The sequence below is a fragment of the Salvelinus sp. IW2-2015 genome, linkage group LG25, assembly GCF_002910315.2.
Source record: "Salvelinus sp. IW2-2015 linkage group LG25, ASM291031v2, whole genome shotgun sequence".
NCBI lineage: Eukaryota > Metazoa > Chordata > Actinopteri > Salmoniformes > Salmonidae > Salvelinus > Salvelinus sp. IW2-2015.
The window spans coordinates 22458920-22480993 of record NC_036865.1 but is presented as its reverse complement, the minus strand read 5'-3'; the positions used below and the strand labels follow the sequence as shown (position 1 = coordinate 22480993).

The 22074-nt window shown below is 40.3% G+C and overlaps 1 protein-coding gene across 3 annotated transcripts in view; it reads right to left on the bottom strand.

The window, feature by feature from the left end:
* The window catches only part of acoxl (acyl-CoA oxidase-like), a 52156-nt gene that overhangs the window by 11390 nt on the left and 18692 nt on the right, over positions 1 to 22074 (bottom strand). For 2 of the 3 annotated variants that reach the window (XM_023970042.2, XM_023970043.2), the window contains 7 exons: positions 14850 to 14966; positions 14099 to 14252; positions 11755 to 11844; positions 10130 to 10239; positions 8705 to 8816; positions 8383 to 8470; positions 6416 to 6486 (listed from right to left, as the gene is read on the bottom strand). In XM_023970042.2, the coding sequence (XP_023825810.1) occupies positions 6416 to 6486; positions 8383 to 8470; positions 8705 to 8816; positions 10130 to 10239; positions 11755 to 11844; positions 14099 to 14252; positions 14850 to 14966 (742 nt within the window). Of the gene's footprint in view, positions 1 to 6415; positions 6487 to 8382; positions 8471 to 8704; positions 8817 to 10129; positions 10240 to 10695; positions 10833 to 11754; positions 11845 to 14098; positions 14253 to 14849; positions 14967 to 22074 lie in introns of those variants that run through there. The other variant, XM_070434988.1, reaches the window with a different exon arrangement.

Here is a 22074-nt window from a genome sequence, read left to right as displayed (position 1 = left end):
TGCTAACCATGTAGTTTAACATAGGGTATGTACTTACTATGGGACCTACATTATGACCTCCAAGTTTCTATGAGGTCAGATTACAGTCAGGCTTTCTGGACACAGCCTTGCTACATCATATTGGTTTACAATATTAGCCTCAGTCCCAGTCATGCTCTAATGTGTAAAAGGACCCTGATGACATGCCGTGTGTATCCCAACATTACGGCCATATCTGTCTGACCCAAAATAAAAGGGTTGAGTGATATGAACAGCACAAACCATGTTATTGTGGTAATCACACGATTGGTCGAGCAGATGCGACCGTTGGCGTTTGCAAGCAGTAAACTGTTAGGCCTGTTAGAAGCACAACGATTTAATTCCACTGAGAGTCAATGGAGGAACTTTTTAGTCTACTCACACAGTTCGAACACTGCTCAGATTTGATCCCTATTATGCTAACAGGGTCATCATCAATCCACCACAGCTCTGGTTTCTGTATGTGCTTTAATGTTTTTGCTTACTGCATGCAAGGTGTATGAATATCACCGTAAAAAACTATTTTGCTTTTTGAATTACTGGTGTTTTCCAAGTAGTCTTGTTGTCAATGCTGAGATGCTTAAGGGCAATTCCATGGTAACAGAATTTCACTTCAGTTTAACAAGCCATAAAACTCTGCACAGTAAATAATTTACACAGTAAATCAAAACATTTACTGGAAAAACTGTGCAGATGAAAAGTTTGTAAAGATTTCAGTGGAAATTGTTAAAAGTAGTCATAGTCATTGTGCATAGAGTTCTATGGTTTGTTAAACTTTGAAATCAATGGCTTTTGTTTGGTATAGATTTTAAAATGAAAAATCTGAGCCTATGTAATTGCCCTTAAGCAGTGTTGGAATGTGAACATTTCCAACGCTAGGCTCATTGAACAGACCGCAGGTATGACATCCGTCAGCTTCTGCTTCAATAGCTAATGCCGCGTTCAAGACAACTCGGAACTTGGAAACTCAGAAATGTCAGACTTGGAAACTCATTGTAGAAAGATGAGCTCAGAGTTTCCCTCTTGGAAATGATCAGATTCAACCAACAGGAAGCTATATGGAGAGAAAAAAATCTACACATATTTCAACTCGGAGGTTCCGAGTTGTCTTGAAAGCACCATAAGCACCAGCTGTATACAGACGTCATCCACCATGCCCAACCTGTCTGTTCTACACAATGTTCTAACACTGAAACCAAACGTGTGTTGATCTGAGTAGTTCACATGCAACCAGAGGCATCACACAAAAACAAAAACTTACCATCTTGAAAACGTATGATATTTTAAGAGCAGTAGAGGGTGTTTTCCATCCTAAAATGAAGTATGACCTTAATGCAGCCCATAACATACATTTAGAGATACAGAGGTACAGGGGAGAGACCTTGATAGTACCCACAGAAAGGGGCTTATCTGCCTATGCAGGACTCAAGGCAGCCCGGCTAAGGCAAAGCAGCAAAGTAATCGACCACATACAGGATGGGTAGATAGCTGTGTAGGTTGTATACTAGGAGCAGCTGACACTATGCTTGATGCAGATATACAGTGCCTTCAAAAAGTATTCACACCCCTTGACTTTTTCCACATTTTGTTGTGTTACAGCCTGAATTTAAAATGGATGACATTTACATTTTGTGTCACACACACAATACCCCATAATGTTAAAGTGGAATTATGTTTTTAGAAATATTTACAAATGAATTACAAATGCAAAGCTGAAATGTCTGGAGTCAGTAAGTATTCAATCCCTTTGTTATGACAAGCCTAAATAAGTTCAGGAGTGAAAATGTGCATAATAAGTTGCATGAACTCACTCTGTGTGCAATAATAGTGTTTACATGATTTTTGAATGACTACCTCATCTCTGTAACCCACACATACAACTATCTGCAACGTGAGACAAAAAATGATATTAAGTCTATTTTAAATTCAGGCTGTAACAAAACAAAATGTGTAATAAGTCAAGGGGTATGAATAATTTCTGAAGGCAGTGAAAGGGAATCGCAGCTGAACCCACACACGTGGCAGAGGGACAGCTGACTCACACTGCATGATGGTCAGAGCTTCCCTATATTACATTTAGCAGCGATAGCCCACTAAACTGTTTCCACCACTGCAAAGAAATATGAGGTAATGTTTTTTATATACAGTATCAGTCCAAAGTTTGGACACACCAAAACCAAGGGTTTTGCTTTATTTTTTACTATTTTCTACATTGTAGAATAATAGTGAAGACATCAAAACTATGAAATAACAAATATGGAATCATGTCGTAACCAAAAAAGTGTTCAACAAATCCAAAAATATTTTATATTTGAGATTCTTCAAAGCAGCCACCCTTTGCCTTGATGACAGCTTTGCACACTCTTGGCGTTTTCTCAACCAGCTTCATGAGATAGTAAGCTGGAATGCATTTCAATTAACAGGTGTGCCTTGTTAAGTTCATTTGTGGAATTTCTTTACTTCTTAATGCGTTTGAGCCAAATAGTTGTGTTGTGACAAGGTAGGGGTGGTATACAGAAGACAGCCCTATTTGGTAAAAGACCAAGTCCATATTATGGCAAGAACAGCTCAAATAAGCAAAGAGAAACGACAGTCCATCATTACTTTGAGACATGAAGGTCAGTCAATCCGGAAAATGTCAAGAACTTTGAAAGTTTCTTCAAGTGTAGTCGCAAAAACCATCAAGCGCTATGAGGAAACTGGCTCTCATGAGGACCGCCACAGGAAAGGAAGATCCAGAGTTACAATTGAAGTCGGAAATTTACATACACCTTAGCCAAATACATTTAAAAAATCTGTTTTTCACAATTCCTGACATTTATTCCAAGTAACAATTCCCTGTCTTAGGTCAGTTAGGATCACCACTTTATTTTAAGAATGTGAAATGTCAGAATAGTAGTAGAAAGTTCTCAGTGGGTCAGAAGTTTACATACATTCAATTAGTATTTGGTAGCATTGCCTTTAAATTGTTTAACTTGGGTCAAACGTTTTGGGTAGCCTTCCACAAGCTTCCCACAATAAGTYGGGTGAATTTTGGCCCATTCCTCCTGACAGAGCTGGTGTAACTGAGTCAGGTTTGTAGGCCTCCTTGCTCGCACACGCTTTTTCAGTTCTGCCCACACATTTTCTATAGGATTGAGGTCAGGGCTTTGTGATGGCCACTCCAATACCTTGACTATGTTGTCTTTAAGGCATTTTGCCACAACTTTGGAAGTATTCCTGGGGTCATTGTCCATTTGGAAGACCCATTTGCGACCAAGCTTTAACTTCCTGACTGATGTCTTGAGATGTTGCTTCAATATATCCATATAATTTTCCTTCGTCATGATGCCATCTATTTTGTGAAGTGCACCAGTCCCTCCTGCAGCAAAGCACTCCCACAACATGATGCTCCCATGCCCGTGCTTCACAGTTGGGATGGTGTTCTTCGGCTTGCAAGCCTCCTATTTTTTCCTCCAAACATAACGATGGTCATTATGGCCAAACAGTTCTATTTTGTTTCATCAGACCAGAGGACATTTCTCCAAAAAGTACAATCTTTGTCCCCATGTGCAGTTGCAAACCATAGTCTGGCTTTTTTATGGCGGTTTTGGAGCAGTGGCTTCTTCCTTGCTGAGCGGCCTTTCAGGTTATGTCGATATAGGACTCGTTTTACTGTGGATATAGATACTTTTGTAAATGGTTCCTCCAGCATCTTCACAAGGTCCTTTGCTGTTGTTCTGGGATTGATTTGCACTTTTCGCACCAAAGTACATTCATCTCTAGGAGACAGAACGTGTCACCTTCCTGAGCGGTATGACAGCTGCATGGTCCCATGGTGTTTATACTTGCTTACTATTGTTTGTACAGATGAACGTGGTACCTTCAGGCGTTTGGAAATTGCTCCCAATGATGAACCAGACTTGTGGCGGTCTACAATTTTTTATCTGAGGTCTTGGCTGATTTCTTTTGATTTTCCAGGACACAGCTTTCCAGGACACCGTTTTGACAGGACACAGCTACTCATTCAAGGGTTTTGCTTTATTCTTTACTAATTTTCTACATTGTACATCAAAAGACATCAAAACTATCAAATTTGTCACGAATATCACCGATCCCTTTTTCCTTTTCGTTTGTTTTTGTCTAATTTGTTTCACCTGTTCCTTGTTGGGTTTTTGGGGTGGGTACTATTAAAGTTAGTTTAGCCCGCTTGTGTTTGTGCGGGCTTGTTGTTATTGTACGTAGGAGGTGTATTGTTGATTTTGCGTTTTTGCTGTCCGGTTTATGTAACAGTGGTCTTTGGGTTGTGTTTGCGCCTGTGTTTTGGCTTCACCCATTTTTGTACCTGTTCCTGTTTACTGTGGACATTAAAGCGTTTTTTCCCGTGAAACTTCTGCTCTCTGCGCCTGACTCCACACCCATCATTCTCCTGACGTTACAAAATTACACACATGGAATCATGTAGTAACCAAWAAAAAGTGTTAAACAAATCCAAATATATTTGACAAGTAGCCACCCTTTGTCTTGACAGCTTTGTACACTCTTGGCATTCTATCAACTAGCTTCATGAGGTAGTCACCTGGAATGCATTTCAATTAACAGGTGTGCCTTGTTAAAAGTACATTTGTGGAATTTCTTTCCTTCTTAATGCGTTTGAGCCAATCAGTTGTGTTGTGACAAGGTAGGGGTGGTATACAGAAGACAGCCCTATTTGGTAAAATACCAAGTCCATATTATGGCAAGAACAGCTCAAATAAGCAAAAAGAAATGACAGTCTATCATTACTTTAAGACGTGAAGGTCAGTCAATCCAGAACATTTCAAGATCTTTGAAAGTTTCTTCAACGGCAGTTGCAAAAACCATCAAGCGCTATGATGAAACTGGCTCTCATGAGGACCGCCACAGGAAAGGAAGACCCAGAGTTACCTCTGCTGCAGAGGGTACGTTCATTAGAGTTACCAGCCTCAGAAATTGCAGCCCAAATAAATGCTTCACACAGTTCAAGTAACAGACACATCTCAACATCAACAGTTCAGAGGAGACTGTGTGAATCAGGCCTTCATGGTCGAATTGCTGCAAAGAAACCACTACTAAAGGACACCAATAATAAGAAGAGACTTGCTTGGGGCAAGAAATACGAGCAATGGTCATTAGACCGGTGGAAATCTGTCCTTTGGTCTGATGAGTTCAAATTTGAGATTTTTGGTTCCAACCGCCGTGTCTTTGTGAGACGCAGAGTAGGTGAACTGATGCTCTCTGCATGTGTAGTTCCCACTGTGAAGCATGGAGGAGGTGGTGTGATGGTGAGGGGATGCTTTGCTGGTGACACTGTCGGGGATTTATTTAGAATTCAAGATACACTTAACTAGCATGGCTACCACAGCATTCTTCAGCGACACACCATTGCATTTGGTTTGTGCCTAGTGGGACTATCATTTGTTTTTCAATAGGACAATGACCCAACACACCTCCAGGCTGTGTAAGGGCTATTTGACCAAGAAAGAGAGTGATGGAGTGCTGCATTAGATGACCTGGCCTCCACAATCACCCGACCTCAACCCAATTGAGATGGTTTGGGATGAGTTGGACCGCAGAGTGAAGGAAAAGCAGCCAACAAGTGCTTAGCATATGTGGGAACTCCTTCAAGACTGTTGGAAAAGCATTCCAGGTGAAGCTGATTGAGTGAATGCCAATAGTGTGCAAAGCTATCATCAAGGCAAATGGTGGCTACTTTGACGAATCTAAAATATATTTTGATTTGCTTCACACTTTTTTGGTTACTACATGATTCCATATGTGTTATTTCATAGATTTGTAGAAAATAGTACAAATAAAGAAAAACCCTTGAATGAGTAGGTGTGTCCAATCTTTTGACTGGTACTGTATTTCTGCCGAGACGCGCTTTTAAATGGATAGTCGTGGGCTCAATGACTGGAAGGCTATGGGAACAGCTAGCATTTCTTTGCACTAACGCTAGTAGCAATACACCCCCCTTCGCTACCCTTGCCACCACTAAATTCCTAGGGGAAACACTGATGGTACAGTAATGCAGAAAATGTATACAAATAAAAATTCTACTGCATAGGGTATTAAGTGAGAATGTTACTGTTCTCTCAACATGTTTTTTACGAGGACAAGTAAGAATGATAGGAAACAGATCATTTTAASACTTTTGCATTCTCAAATTGTATTCTTCGTAAAAACACAAAATGTGAACGGGACAGGTGTGATTAGGTTATACAGTAGGTTCATATGAGGACTTATCACATTATTACCTTGTAAGGAACTCATGAAACGTGTTCAACGTGTTGTTTCTGAGAACTTTCCATAGGACCTAACTGATGACTCAAAAGCAGAGCTTATGGTTTCCTATTGAACGGTGAGAGACAGAAGAGTGGAAAACTGGTTTCACACATACCTTCGTTAGCAAGGTGTGGTCTTCTTCGACTGGGCACTCTTGAACGGCCAGAGCAAACTGCTCCAGAGTTACTATGGAAACAAAAAAAAAACAGTGAGTCTAAGCAAACAGTGCTATTACCCAGCTAGGCAGTGGGTCACTATTGTTCAGCCTCAATGCAGTGACAGTCACACAGAACAATATTTAATGGAAATGTAATGAAATATTGGGTTCTCTTTTACTGTTCGTTGCTTTGCCTTACTGTAATACAAAACAGGATACCATATGCACATAATGAATTATAGTCAGTAGATAATGAATAAGAATGTGATGATCGACTAAATAAATCTTAACAATTTATGAACAATAAACACCCTTAAGAAAGTGCTGAGGAAAACACATGTTGCACCCACAAAAGTATCTGAATATGAATCTTGTGTAAATAACATAGAACTGAATCCCTGTTCAGAATCAATGTGTCGGTCGGCCAATTGTGGTGGGGAAACCTACACCTACACCCACATTATTAGAGGACCATGACATCTAGTCATAGTGATACTAGGTATACGCACTAACCCACGTCAAGGCCATCACACTGTGCTACTGCACCACCAAGAGACAACTACTATGCAACTTCACTGCAATTTAGGAAACTTTTTTTCAAGTCCTGTCAAAACTGTAGGGCAAAGGCATTATATTGCTAAGGAATGGAATATGACAACAAAACCCTTTCACTCTGTGGGTGCCTCTATGTATCAGTCAGCCTCCAGACCGCTCTTAGCTTTCAAACATCAGACACCTTTGTGCTCTTTAGTACCTTGCGGCTGGTTAAGGTTGTAAGACTGCTTGTGTGTGTGTGTGCCCGTGTGTGTGCCTGTGAGTTTGTGTGTGCCTGGGAGTTTGTGTGTGTGTGTGGTGTTGTTGTGTGGTGTGTGTGTGTGCCTGTGAGTTGTGTGTGTGTTGTGTGTGTGTGTGTGTGTGTGCCTGTGACTTTGTGTGTGCGTGTGTGTGTGCCTGTGTGTGTGCCTGTGAGTTTTGTGTGTGCTTGTGTGTGTGTGTGTGGTGTGTGTGTGTGTGTGTGTGTGTGTGTGTGGTGTGTGTGTGTGTGTGTGTGGTGTGTGGTGTGTGGGATGAAAGTGAGAGAAGGGAAGGTTATGGTCTTTAAGAGACAGTGGTGTCTTTACATAGACCCACTAGTTCAAAACACAAACACACAAACCCTACACTTATGCACACAGTTTTAGTACACAAATACAGATTCTGCTATCTTACTTTTCGTACGTAATGACCACTATATGCGTTCATCTACTTAACGCCAAGGAGAGTTACAAAAATGCACATTGATTCAACTAATCAAATCGTATTTGTCAATACAACAGTGTTTAGCAGATGTTATTGGCGGGTGTAGCGAAATGTTGTGTTTCTAGCTCCAACAGTGCAGTAATATCTAAACTAATCAACTAGTCTCCGATGCGCAGCTGAATCATATGTTAATGCTAGGCCGGAGGAAAAAGCCTGCACAGTGCACACCCTGTAACTCTCCAGGACCAGGGTAGGCTGTAGTCTCACCACGGTAACTCTCAAGAACCAGGGTAGGCTGTAGTCTACCCAACCGGTAACTCTCCAGGACCAGGGTAGGCTGTAGTCTACCCAACCGGTAACTCTCCAGGACCAGGGTAGGCTGTAGTCTACCCAACCAGTAACTCTCAAGAACCAGGGTAGGCTGTAGTCTACCCAACCGGTAACTCTCCAGGACCAGGGTAGGCTGTAGTCTACCCCAACCGGTAACTCTCAGAACCAGGGTAGGCTGTAGTCTACCCAACCGGTAACTCTCCAGGACCAGGTAGGCTGTAGTCTACCCAACCGGTAACTCTCCAGGACCAGGGTAGGCTGTAGTCTACCCAACCGGTAACTCTCCAGGACCAGGGTAGGCTGTAGTCTACCCACCTGTAACTCTCCAGGACCAGGGTAGGCTGTAGTCTACCCACCTCTGTGTATGTGTGCTAAGGCCAGGCCGGTCACATGATGAAGACAGGAGTTCCAGGCATCAAAGAACTCCTCTCTTTTCTTCTCTACCTGCAGGAGACAATGGACAGAGCAATACAAGGCTTCATTAAGAGTTCATAAAGTCTTGATCAAACTTTTCCAAAATCAACTGTGAATCAATTTACACCTAGCTGTATCAACATCAAACAGACGTTTGACAATCTGGTGCTAAATAGTAAATTCATGCCTTTAACATTTCTGTTGTTGGACTTCTCTTATTGTAGTCAATGCCTTTAGATGAGATGGACTGGGTGATGGACTGACCTTGTTGTAGAGTCTGGTTGCTAGGCTGCGCTGTAGAACCCTCTCCCTATAGGACACTGCTTTTAGCAGGAAACTCAGGTCCCCCACCGTATCCACATTGAAGCCAAGGAAACTACCGAAGATGGACATGAACAACATTATCAACCTGAACAAATTCTATCATTGCACAATTCTATAGACATGAGGAAAGGGGGCAGTTAGTGTAATATTTTAGTGTACTAAAGCACTCACACACACACTTCCACAAGTGGGTACAAGCAAGACTATTCTCTCATTAAGGACTTTTTAGATACATTGTTTTCATTGTACAGTATGTTCAAGCAAATAGGCAGAATAAACAGCATTGGACAAATAACAATTGCATCATCAGTGCACATCCAACACATTTTCACATGATGTTCAGTAAAAACAAAGCAAAAAACAAATGAGAAAATAAACCCTAAATTAAACCCACCCCATCCACCCACCCAAGTGACCGGTTTGATTTAACTCCTTATAGCAAGAGACCTTTCAATTTCAGCGGCGTTTGACCACATCGTTAAGGTTCTTTCATTAACGACTTCTAATAACTTTCAAGATGGTCTCATAACCAGCCAAGCACAGGGATTGTGTAAAAGTTGTACACACTAAAACGGACATGACACCTAGTGTGAAGACATCTCACCAGATAGTGGAAAACCACACTACCATAGTAGCAGTGTTCAAAATGAAAGGGGGACTCTATTCTGGGAAACTGTAGCATCTTAAAAGAACATATATCTTAATGTTCCACTTCACAATAAGATAAAAGCGTTTGTGTGATAGCTTGTGAGAAAAGAGATGTGGTTTCCCCTACTAGGAAATATGAGAATATACAAAAAATATTGAGAATACATGTGAATAAATGAGGTATTTGAGAGGAGTTGAGAGTGTGGACAAATGTCTGGGTTTTTCTGTCGTATAGAAGACTAAATTCGAAATTCTAGAGGTTTATGGGTGTTTAGCGAGTCTAAAACTGTCCCCATGAGCAAGAAATAGCTCACGTGAATGTACTTATTTGACGCACAAGGAATAGAAGACAGTGGCATAAAAAGCAGTGTACTGTATACAATTTGAACCCATTTCCTAAAGTATAAAAATAAATAATAAAAATAAATATTAAATATGAATAATTAATTAAAATAAAATAAAAATGGTTTTGTCACATACACTGGATAGGTACAGTGAAATGTGTTGTTTTATAGGGTCAGCCATAGTAGTACAGCGCCCCTGGAGAAAATGAGGGTTAAGTTCCTTGCTCAAGGGCAAATCGATAGATTTTTCACCTTGGGTATTTGAACCTGGGACCTTTCATTTACTGGCCTAACGCTTTAACCGCTAGGATACCTGCCACCTTCAATATATGACCCTCTAATGACCTTGTGGCGTTGAGTGGCGTTCACTGACCTGGTTCTGAGGCTGTCAGACACTGAGCTCGTCCAGGTTTTGATGAGTCCGCCCATCACACTGTTTCCCAGCTGCCTGGTGAACTGGGTCATGAGCTCCTTTACCACCACCTGGGACAGGTCAGAGGTCAAAGGTTGAGTGCTTGAATGCTGAGTTGTCAAACATGCAAACCTCTGTTATACTAGTACAGTTACATGTATTTAAGAATGGGGACAATGGTGGATGATCAGGATTTATATTGGATAAATGTATAGATATCCTGCTTGTCAACATTCATTGTGAAAAACAAGGCTGGGGAAGCTAAACTGAACTGAAGCGGTCTATAGCTAGCACCAAGACATATTTTAACCGCTCATACAGTAGCATAACCAGTCTTTCAATGTAGAGCTGGATGTTAATTGCCCTCTCATGATAGGTGAAACACTCGCAATGTCATAAATGGGCAAATCCACTTTTGGAACTGTAAAAGAGAGATCCTATACAATCTGGCACACCCTTCATGTTTCAATTTGGGTAAAATGTCAGTTTGGGTCAGCTGTGGTCTTCTTCATGCTTTCAGGTCAGTAGTAAACTGATTAAATGTGGTCGGGGACTGTCATCTTCCTTAGGGGTGCAGTGGGGATACTGGTGGTGGAGGGTTGAGTTGAGTTCAGCTGGCAGAGCCTCCTCTCTCCTTGTGACTGCAGTCCAGACAGACAGACACCTTAGTTGCCATAAAAATGTAATTATGTTTGACTTGGCACTGTGTTTGACTTCAAGTTCCCACTCCGATCCTTCCCACTGCAATTTTTCACACTTCACTTTCCTATACATCTTACCTTTGATGTATATGAAGCAAAATAAAAGTGACTATACTGTACAACAATATCGAAATGATAAGAACATATGATTGCACGACAGTTGGTCTGACACAAAACCACCTTCATGTTCAGTCACACCCTTGTAAATACATTCTGTCAACCAAATTGACCACCTGTCTACAGAAATATCATTCTCCATAATTAAATCAAACTGGGACAATGATTTTACTATCCACTTGATGGTTTATGAATATTTCCCGGGGTCTGCAAATAATATTTGTTTATGATGAGCTATTCTGATTTCTGAGTCTCCCTCAACAGCACTGTATCTGAATGGTGACCTTGTCCTATTATCTCAGAGTTCAGAGAGTCGTGTGTGTGTGTGTGTGTGTGTAGTACGCTCATCACTTGCTTTGTAGTTCCACTACACTCGAAAAGAAGGAGAAATCCCCCTCATCCCCAATAAGCCAAAAATAATAATATCCAATTGTGTGAAAACACATACTACTGAAATTCTCTCAAAGCACAATTCCTTTATCAAGTTGCAGGGGCTCCACTCTAGAAAATGTCAGTATATAGTTTTTGCCAAAACTAAGATTCATCTGACTGTTTTGAGAAATAAAGGCAGTCTCTGTGAGCTCTATCAACTTGTCTGTCTAGTAGCCATGGTTAGTATACAGTAAATGTGAAAATCACATTACCAGTTTAAAACATTTCACATCAAAAGTGTGATGAACAGCAAAACAACATCATATAGCACTTAAAGTTTTAGAGAAGGTGTGAGTAAAATATTGAAGAGGACATTGCCCTCTTTGGTTCTTTTACCTGTAACATGACGACGTTGTCCCCTTCAAATGTGACAAAGACATCAGAGTCACACTTCAGAGCAGGGATTCGGTTCTCCATCATAAAACCCTAACAAAGGGCAGAACCCAGAGAAACACGTCATCCACCGATATAAAGACACACCTAATTTATATACAGTAGTAATGGGTTTCACATTCACATGTCCAATTCATGTACCTAAATTAAATTAAATGAGTGGTCAACAACCCTGGTCCTAAAATGCACAGACTATGTAGGCTTCCATTCCAATGCAGCACTAGAACACCCAATTCCACAAATCATGGTACAGGGACCAGCAAGATTGTCAACTAATATGTCGACCAATTAAATAATAGATCAACACTAGTTGGTTATTTTACATGAAGAAAAAGTGTGTGACTTGCTTCAGCTCTTTGAAAGTATTTTCTGGTAGTGGAAGAAGTTTAAAATGTATTACTTAAGTGAAGCGGTGAAATATTGTCAAAGTTAAATATATTAAAATATCTGGTCTGATTACTTTGATAGACTACTATATCAACAGTATTAATTTGGAGTGTGGGGCAGTTGGATCACATATTTCATCACAAATAAGATTACTGCACTTTTATGCACATTCTTACTAGAAAACCACAGTATATGACAACTGTAATAATTACTCATAAGGAATTAGAAAAGTTTTGGGCTATTATTGGGGAGAGAAATATGATGGTGCCTCTAGTTGAAGAAGTTTAGACTTTTTTTTTGCTATAGTAACCTCCCGTCAACCATACTTTTATTTCATAACCAAATTATAAAGCTGTTAAAAGAAAGTTATGACTGGATGGATTGCTCAATAAATAGGATGTATAAATAAATGGATAGATACATAAAGTAAGGACACAGAATTAAATGTGTTGTTGTGTTGTTGTATGTGTCGAATTGCTATGCTTTATCTTGGCCAGGTCGCAGTTGCAAATGAGAACTTGTTCTCAACTAGCCTACCTGGTTAAATAAAAAAATAACTAATGGATGGAGGAATGATGGGATAAATGCAAAGATAAAGGAAGTCATGGAATTTGGATGAATGGACATTTTCAGTATAATGAGAGTTGTGAATGTGTTGTGCAAGTCAGTATGTCTTGCTTTACACCACACAAAGAATGTTTGAAATCAAAACAAAGGCGTCTCCAATCCTACTTCCGTGTCCTAGTCAAGGAATTTTAGAAAATTCCTTGGTTCTAGAAGACATATTTGTTCCTACTTCAGACTTGAATAACAGAGAAGTAGACTAAAATGTCTTACCCTCCAACTTTTTGTCTAACTTGTTGGGAAAGTGGTAAAAATGTCAGTTGTTTCTAAAATGTTAGAGGAAATGTTGTTGATGAGGTTACTTAAAGAGCTGTAACGTTTGATCGGTACCAGATCATTCAGTTCTGATTTCAGATTTGAACAGCAGAGAAGTAGAGGAAGATTCCACACGCTCTAACTTTTTGTCTAAGTTGTTGGGAAAGTGGTCAAAGTAGCTGATTTGTGTCAAAAGTGACATTGTTTATAGTGAATAGAATAGAATGTTGAGAGTGGTAATGTCACAATGGGACCTTAAAAATGCTGAGGAAATCCAATGAAAGTGGATGGATGACAAAAAAAAAGGACAAAGTGTAAAAGATATCAAAAAGTTGTATGCAAGCACACTATTCCAGACCAGTCTACACGTTTTAAAGTTAAAACAGCGTTTCTAGTTTAAACGGTGTAGGAGGAGTCGCGTTGTAAAGAATAATAATAAACTATAAGTCAGAAATCATTCTTACAATATCTAAAGAATATTATGACTTGAGAAATGGAGACTCAAAGATGTTAATTGTTTCATAAATAATTTTTTAAAACTATTTCAAAACAGCTTCACTTTTGAAAGCAGTGAAATAAACAGGTAAAAGTCAGACAGTGTCACTACAAAGTGCGGTCTGTGTAGGATCAGACACTCAAGAGATGCGAGCACTCCCACATGACAAGGTGCAGCGTTGTGGTTTCCCAAGTTGCCCTTAGATCACCTCAACGAGAAACACTCAAACCTATTCATCACAGCATTAGGGACTTATTACAATGAAACTTTCCCCTACCACAGCAGTATTACATCAACTGAAAGAGTAGACAGAAATGACCTCCAAGAACCCTCTGCACTCTACATGGACAGTGGCATCCAAAAACAAGATCCAGAACTAGACAATGGACCTGGGTCTTTAAATGAAAGAAACATGGTTAGGAGATGACTGGGGAGTAGTGGTATTTTAAATAGGATTGGAATAATGTACACATGTATGCACGCAGGCATGCACACCCACAAGCAAACGCGCACACACACACACACCATGCCCCCGGTGCACTCGCGGCACTCTTGAAGGCAGGCGAGGTTCTCCCAGGTACTGTAGGCTTTGAGTCCAGCAACCAGAGCCTGGAGAGAACTATTGTTCTGTAGAACCTCTCCTTTGCACAGAGCATGGTCCATCATACATGCTGCAAACCTGAAACACACACACACACACACACACACACACACACACACACACACACACACACACACACACACACACACACACACACACACAATGGACACATAACATAAGAAATTAGAACACATTCCTAGTATGATGTTCTATAATTATAATACCATATAATTGTGAGGGGCATAACTTCAAAAGAAAAAGGAGAGAATCTGTACAGACAAAACACTAACAGACAGAACACTGACACTACAATGCATCATCATAGTGACAAGACTGTCATTTACTGGCATTAGATACAACTGCTCTTTTCACCACTATGTCAGTTAACATCAAACCCATCAGCATGTGGGGGAAATAACACTGTTTAAGAGTAGTGTTTCCCTTTATATATCCCAGCGTAGGGCCATGAGAGTAGGGGCAGTTTCAAGTGATGTTTGACTACAGTTCTCTCTGATATTGACGTGTGTAGAGCAAAAAAAACCTGAAGAAGCCCATAAGCCGAAACGCATAGGTTTTACTTTTTGCAATAAAGAAGCATTTTTATTTATTAATTCCATTGTCAAGCAAGGTAGCGGCAGCAATCCCTTTACACTATAGAGGAAGTGCTAACATTACCTGGTGGTGAAGGTGAGAGCCAGAGCTGCAGCCAGGTGAGGCATCAGTCTGAGGTACTGGGTCTGGTGTTCAATGATCTTCACCTCCTGCTGGTCCTTAGGCCCAAACTGACGCCGACTGGAGGGAGATAGAGAGGAGGGAAAGAGAGAGAGGAGGGAAAGAGAGAGGAGGGAGAGAGAGAGAGAGAGAGGAGGGAAAGAGAGAGGAGGGAAAGAGAGAGAGGAGGGAAAGAGAGAGAGGAGGGAAAGAGAGGGAGGAAAATGTGTGAGAGAAGGGGAGAGAGTAGAGCGTGAAAGAGACTTACATTTTGTGTGTGTGTATGTGTATGCTTGTGTGTGTGTGTGTGTGTGTGTGTGCGCGCGCATTTGTTGTACTGTGAATATGTACAGTGCCTTCAGAAAGTATTTATAACACATTGACATATTCCACATTTAGTTGTGTTACAGCCTGAATTAAAAATTGATTGAATAGTTTTTTTCTCTCACCCATCTACATACAATACATACAGTTTAAGTCGGAAGTTTATATACACGTAGGTTGGAGTCATTAAAACTCGCTTTTCAACAACTCCACAAATGTCTTGTTAACAAACTATAGTTTTGGCAAGTCGGTTAGGACATCTACTTAGTGCATGACACAAGTCATTTTTCCAACAATTGTTTACAGACAGATTATTTCACTTATAATTCACTGTATCACAATTCCAGTGGGTCAGAAGTTTACATACACTAAGTTGACTGTGCCTTTAAACAGCTTGGAAAATTCCAGAAAATGATGCCATGGCTTTAGAAGCTTCTGATAGGCTAATTGACATAATTTGAGTCAATTGGAGGTGTACCTGAGGATGTATTTCAATGGCATCCTGTGAGCAATTTCCAAATGCCTGAGGGTACCACTTCATCTGTACAAACAATAGTACGCAAGTATAAACACCATGGGACCACGCAGCCGTCATACCGCTCAGGAAGGAGACGCATTCTGTCTCCTAGAGATGAACGTACTTTAGTGCGAAAAGTGCAAATCAATCCCAGAACAACAGCAAAGGACCTTGTGAAGATCTGGAGGAAACAGGTACAACAGTATCTATATACACAGTAAAACGAGTCCTATATCGACATAACCTGAAAGCCATGCTCCAAAACCGCCATAAAAAACCAGACTACGGTTTGCAACTGCACATGGGGACAAAGATTGTACTTTTTGGAGAAATGTCCTCTGGTCTGATGAAACAAAAATAGAACGGTTTGGCCATAATGACCATCGTTATGTTTGGAGGAAAAAGGGAGAGGCTTGCAAGCGAAGAACACCATCCCAACCATGAAGCACGGGGGTAGCAGCATCATGTTGTGGAGTGCTTTGCAGCAGGAGGGACTGCACTTCACAAAATAGAGAGCATCATGAGGCAGGAAAATGATGTGGATATATGAAGCAACATCTCAAGACATCAGTCAGGAAGTTAAAGCTTGGTCGCAAATGGGTCTCCCAAATGGACAATGACCCCAAGCATACTTCCAAAGTTGTGGCAAAACGGCTTAAGGACAACAAAGTCAAGGTATTGGAGTGGCCATCACAAAGCCATGACCTCAATCCTATAGAAAATGTGTGGGCAGAACTGAAAATGCGTGTGCGAACAAGGAGCCTACAAACCTGACTCAGTCACACCAGCTCTGTCAGGAGGAATGGGCCAAAATTCACCCAACTTATTGTGGAAGCTTGTGAAGGCTACCCGAAACGTTTGACCCAAGTTAAACAATTTAAAGGCAATGCTACCAAATACTAATTGAATGTATGTAAACTTATGACCCACTGGGAATGTGATGAAAGAAATAAAAGCTGAAATAAATAAATCATTCTCGTACTATTATTCTGATATTTCACATCTTTAAAATCCTAACTGATCCTAATCCTAACTGATCCTAACTGACCTAAAACAGGGAAGTTTTACTGGGATTAAATGTCAGGAATTTTGAAAACCTGAGTTTAAATGTATTTGGCTAAGGCGTATGTAAACTTCTGACTTCAACTGTACATATATACATACATACATACATACATAATACATACATACATACATACATACATACATACATACATACATACATACATACATACATACATACATACATACATACATACATACAGTGGGGCAAAAAAGTATTTTAGTCAGCCACCAATTGTGCAAGTTTCCCACTTAAAAAGATGAGAAAGGCCTGTAATTTTCATCATAGGTACACTTCAACTATGACAGACAAAATGAGAAAAAAAATCCAGAAAATCACATTGTAGGATTTTTATGAATTTATTTGCAAATTAGTGGAAAATAAGTATTTGGTCACCTACAAACAAGCAAGATATCTGGCTCTCACAGACCTGTAACTTCTTCTTTAAGAGGCTCCTCTGTCCCCACTCTTACCTGTATTAATGCTCCTGTTTGGAACTTGTTATCAGTATAAAAGACACCTGTCCAACAACCTCAGAACAGTCACACCATCCCAAACTTCCACTATGGCCAAGACCAAAGAGCTGTCAAAGGAACACCAGAAAACAAAATTTGTAGACCTCACCGAGCTGCAAACTGAATCTGCAATAGGTAAGCAGCTTGGTTTGAAGAAATCAACTGTGGAGCAATTTATAGGAAATGGAAAGACATACAAAGACCGACTGATAATCTCTCCCGATCTGGGGCTCCACGCAAGTCTCACCCCGTGGGGTCAAAATGATCACAAGAACGGTGAGCAAAAATCCCAGAACCACAACGGGGGACCTAGTGAATGACCTGCAGAGAGCTTGGGGACCCAAAGTAAACAAAGCCTACCATCAGTAACACACTACGCCGCCAGGACTCAAATCCTGCAGTGCCAGACGTGTCCCCATGCTTAAGCCAGTACATGTCCAGGCCCGTCTGAAGGTTTGCTAGAGAGCGATTTGGATGATCCAGAAGAAGATTGGGAGAATGTCATATGGTCAGATGAACAAAATAGAACTTTTATATATAATCTAATCGTTTTCGTCTATACAAATGAATGCTAGATGCATCCAAAAGAACACCAATCTTACTGTTAGCATTGGGGTGGAAACATCATGCGTTTGGGCTGTTTTTCTGCAAAGGGACCAGGACGACTGATTCCTTGTATAAAAAATGAATGGGCCATGTATCGTGAGATTTATGAAAAACCTCCTCCATCAGCAAGGGCATTGAAGATGTAAATCTTCTGGGTTCAGCATGACAATGATCCCAAACACACATCCTCTATACGAAGGAGTGGCTTCGTAAGAAGCATTCTAAGGTCCTGGATGCTCTATGCCAGTCCAGATCTCAACCCCAAGAAAATCTTTGGAGTTTGAAAGTCCGTGTTTCCTAGCAACACCATAATATATCACTGCTCTAGTAATTCTCATGGAGGAATGGGCCAAAATACCAGCAACAGGTGTGAAAAACCTTTGAAGACTTACAGAAAAACGTTTGACCTCTGTATATACCCTTTTGGCAATGACAAGTATTGAGATAAAACTTTTGTTATTGACCAAGATACTTATTTTTCCACCATAATTTGCAAATAAATTCATTAAAAATCCTAACCCCCCAAAATTGTGATTTTTCTGGATTTTTTTTCATTTTGTCTGTCATAGTTGAAGTGTACCTATGATGAAAATTACAGGCCTCTCTCATCTTTTTAAGTGGGAGAACTTGCACAATTGGTGGCTGACTAAATACTTTTTTGCCCCACTGTACATACATACATACATAACAATACCCCATAATGACAAAGTGAAAACAAGTTTTTAGAAATGTTTGCAAATGTATTGAAAATGCAGAAATATCAAATGTACGTATTAAGTAAGTAAGTAAGTAAGTATTCACACTCCTGAAACACCTTCGGCAGCGATTACAACTGTAAGTCTCTAAGACCTTTCCACACCTGGATTGTGCAACATTTGCCCATTATTCTTTTCAAAATTCTTCAAGCATGGTCAAATTGGTTGATGATCATTGCTCGACAACCATTTTCAGGTCTTGTCATAGATTTTCAAGTAGATGTAAGTCAAAACTGTAACATAGTCACTCAGGAACATTCACGGTCTTCTTGGTAAGCAACTCCAGTGTAGATTTGGCTTTATGTTTTAGGTTATTGACCTGATGAAAGGTTTATGAAACAGGCTTGCCTCTATGATTTTCTATTTCTTTTTTATCCTGAAAAACTCCCAAGTCCTTAACAATTACAAGCATACCCATAACATGATGCAGCCACCACTATGCTTGAACATATGGAGAGTGGGGAAAGGGGGATACCTAGTCAGTTGTACAACTGAATGCCTTCAACTTAAATGTGTCTTCTGCATTTAACCCAACCCCTCTGTATCAGAGAGGTGCGGGGGGGCTGCCTTAAATTGACATCCACGTCTTCAGCGGGGATTTGATCCAGCAACCTTTCGGTTACTGGCCCAACGTTCTAACCACTAGGCTACCTGCTGCCCAGCGGTACTGTTGAATTGGATTTGCCCCAAACATAACAATTTGTATTCAGGACAAAAAGTGCCTTTAGTGCCTTGTTGCAAACAGGATGCATGTTTTGAAATATTTTTATTCGGTACAGGCTTCCTTCTTTTCAGTCTGTGAGTTAGGTTAGTATTGTGGAGTAATTACAATGTTATTGATCCATCCTCTGTTTTCTCCTACCACAGCTATAAAAAACCTCTACGGGATTGGTGTCCCTAAACCCAGACGGCTGTTGCTCAATATGCGATAATGTGACTAGAAAACGTTGTATACAACAGCCAATTTTCCACGACATAGACATGTCTTATATGGGCAGAAAGCTTAAATTAGTGTTAATCTAACTGCAGTGTACAATTTACAGTAGCTGTTACAGAAAACAAATACCATGCTATTGTTTGAGGGTAGTGCACAACAACAAACCACTTATTTCACAGCAACTGGTTTGGTACATTCACCTCTGAAGGTAAATAATGTACTTACATTCAGTAATCTTGCTCTGATTTGTCATCCTGAGGGTCCCAGAGATAAAATGTAACATAGTTTTGTTTGATCAAATACATTTTTATATTCAAATGTAGGAACTGGGGTCTACAGTTTGACCCCACTGCTGTCTCTGGCTCCACACCCACCCAGCCATCTTGATGTGTGAAAGTTAGTGTATTTTCCTGAGGGAAGCTAATGATTCATCATGTATAACATTCCTGGGAGTGTGTAAACTTAAATGTTTATTTGCCATAGCAGTTTTGTATATTCTCTATAGTTATATACTTGAAAATGTATACATTTCCCAATTCGGCACATTWGGGCAAACTCCTGGCAGACTTGATGTAATTATTCACTGGATCAGTCTATAACTTTGCACACAAACTGCTGCCATCTTGTGAACAAAATCTAAATTACACCTAGAGTCCTCTCTCAATGTATGGCCTTTCTCTTGCATTTCAAAGATGGAACAAAAAAAATAGAAAACGCATTTTTWWWAAAATTGTATTATCTTTTACCAGATCTGATGTGTTATATTCTCCTAAATTAATTTTACATTTCCACAAACTTCAAAGCGTTTCCTGAGCTACAGGCAGTTAGATTTAGGTATGTAATTTTAGGCATAAATTGAAAGTAACTGTCAGATCCTTAAGATRTTTTAAATTCTTAAACTTTTTTAAAGTCATCATTGGCCTCCCTGAGCAATTTCCTTCCTCTCCGGCAACTGAGTTAGGCAGGACGCCTGTATCTTTGTAGTGATTGGGTGTATTTATACATCATCCGAAGTGTAAACAATAACTTCACCATGCTCAAAGGGATATTCCATTTCTGAATTTTTTTTTTTTACCCTTCTACCAATAGGTGCCCTTCTTTGCAAGGCATTGGAAAACCTCCCTGGTCTTTGTGGGTGAATCTGTGTTTTAAATTCATTGCTTTTCATTTTTAATTAATTGGAAACATTTTAATAAAACATTATTTCACTTTGACATTATGGAGTATTGTGTGTAGGCCATGGACCTAACATCTAAATGTAAACTATTTTAAATTCAGGCTGTAACACAACAAAACGTGGAAAAAGTCAATCGGTGTGAATACTTTCTGAAGGCACTGTATGTGCTGATGTGGTGGAACATTAGTTTTGCGGAGTGTATGTTGAGTGTTGAGATGTGGTCACCGTCACACACATGCCTTGTTGTGCACCTGTTGCTCTGGAAGCATTACAAAGTTTATCTCTGAGTATATCTGCACAGGTGTCTCAGTGGGGAGAGTGGGGGAGGATGGGGGGCAGACGAAGGCGATGGATGGTGGTATAGACTGGTTTAGGGGGTACAAGTGAGTTTCAAAGAGATTGCAGGAAAAATGTAGATGCTGCAGTCTCAAAGGGATGGATGGCACTGTTATCATTCCTACTCTGATTTCTAGACAGAGGAGCAAAATATACTAACTTTGATGACATCAGTTCACTAACCGAGATACTGTAAAGTTAATGTAATGTGACACTCCGATATACTTCAGCTGTATGGTTTAAGTTATACACTCTAACTGTGTGATTGACAGTCCCATGTTACTAAATAATGTGTTAACCAAAAAGATCACACGGATGTTTCTACTATGTCAAGGTTTGTCCCCTGCCAGACCACAGAAGAGCGCACACCTGGGTGTTTACACAGAGGGGAAGTCCTCACAGATGATGATCCCACAACCTCTCCTCAATGTATAGTAGACTCAACTCTGAAAACAAAGCTAACAGTGGTTACACAATGTACTGTTCAAACACAGCTAACACTAATTGTATGGGGTTAGCGGTGTTCTCTTTAATGCTAGTCACTGACAACACGACCATCATTACTCTCACTACCAAGACCACTAGCCCCACTTCAAGTTCCTAAAGGTTTTACTATGCGTGTTGGTGGTGCATTGGAAGGTTTGGTGGGGGAGGGGGACAGGACGTGTGTCACAAAACAGGAAACGTGTCCTCCATGTGCAGTAGTCTGCATCGGTATTGTGATTACCTCCCTCCCTCTTTCTATCTCTCTCTCTCTGTGTGGGGGTGATTTTTGGGGATGCCAACCACAGAGAAAACCCTCCCCTTTCCGCCAACCCACGCTCTCGCCCCCACATTGGAAACTTTAGCAGAACACACGCAACYCACACGTGAGGATGCACAAAAAACAGATATGGAAAAACAAGAGACTCCCTCAATAGGGCTGTCAAAAGAATGTGTGTTCTCGGAGGTAAACTAAA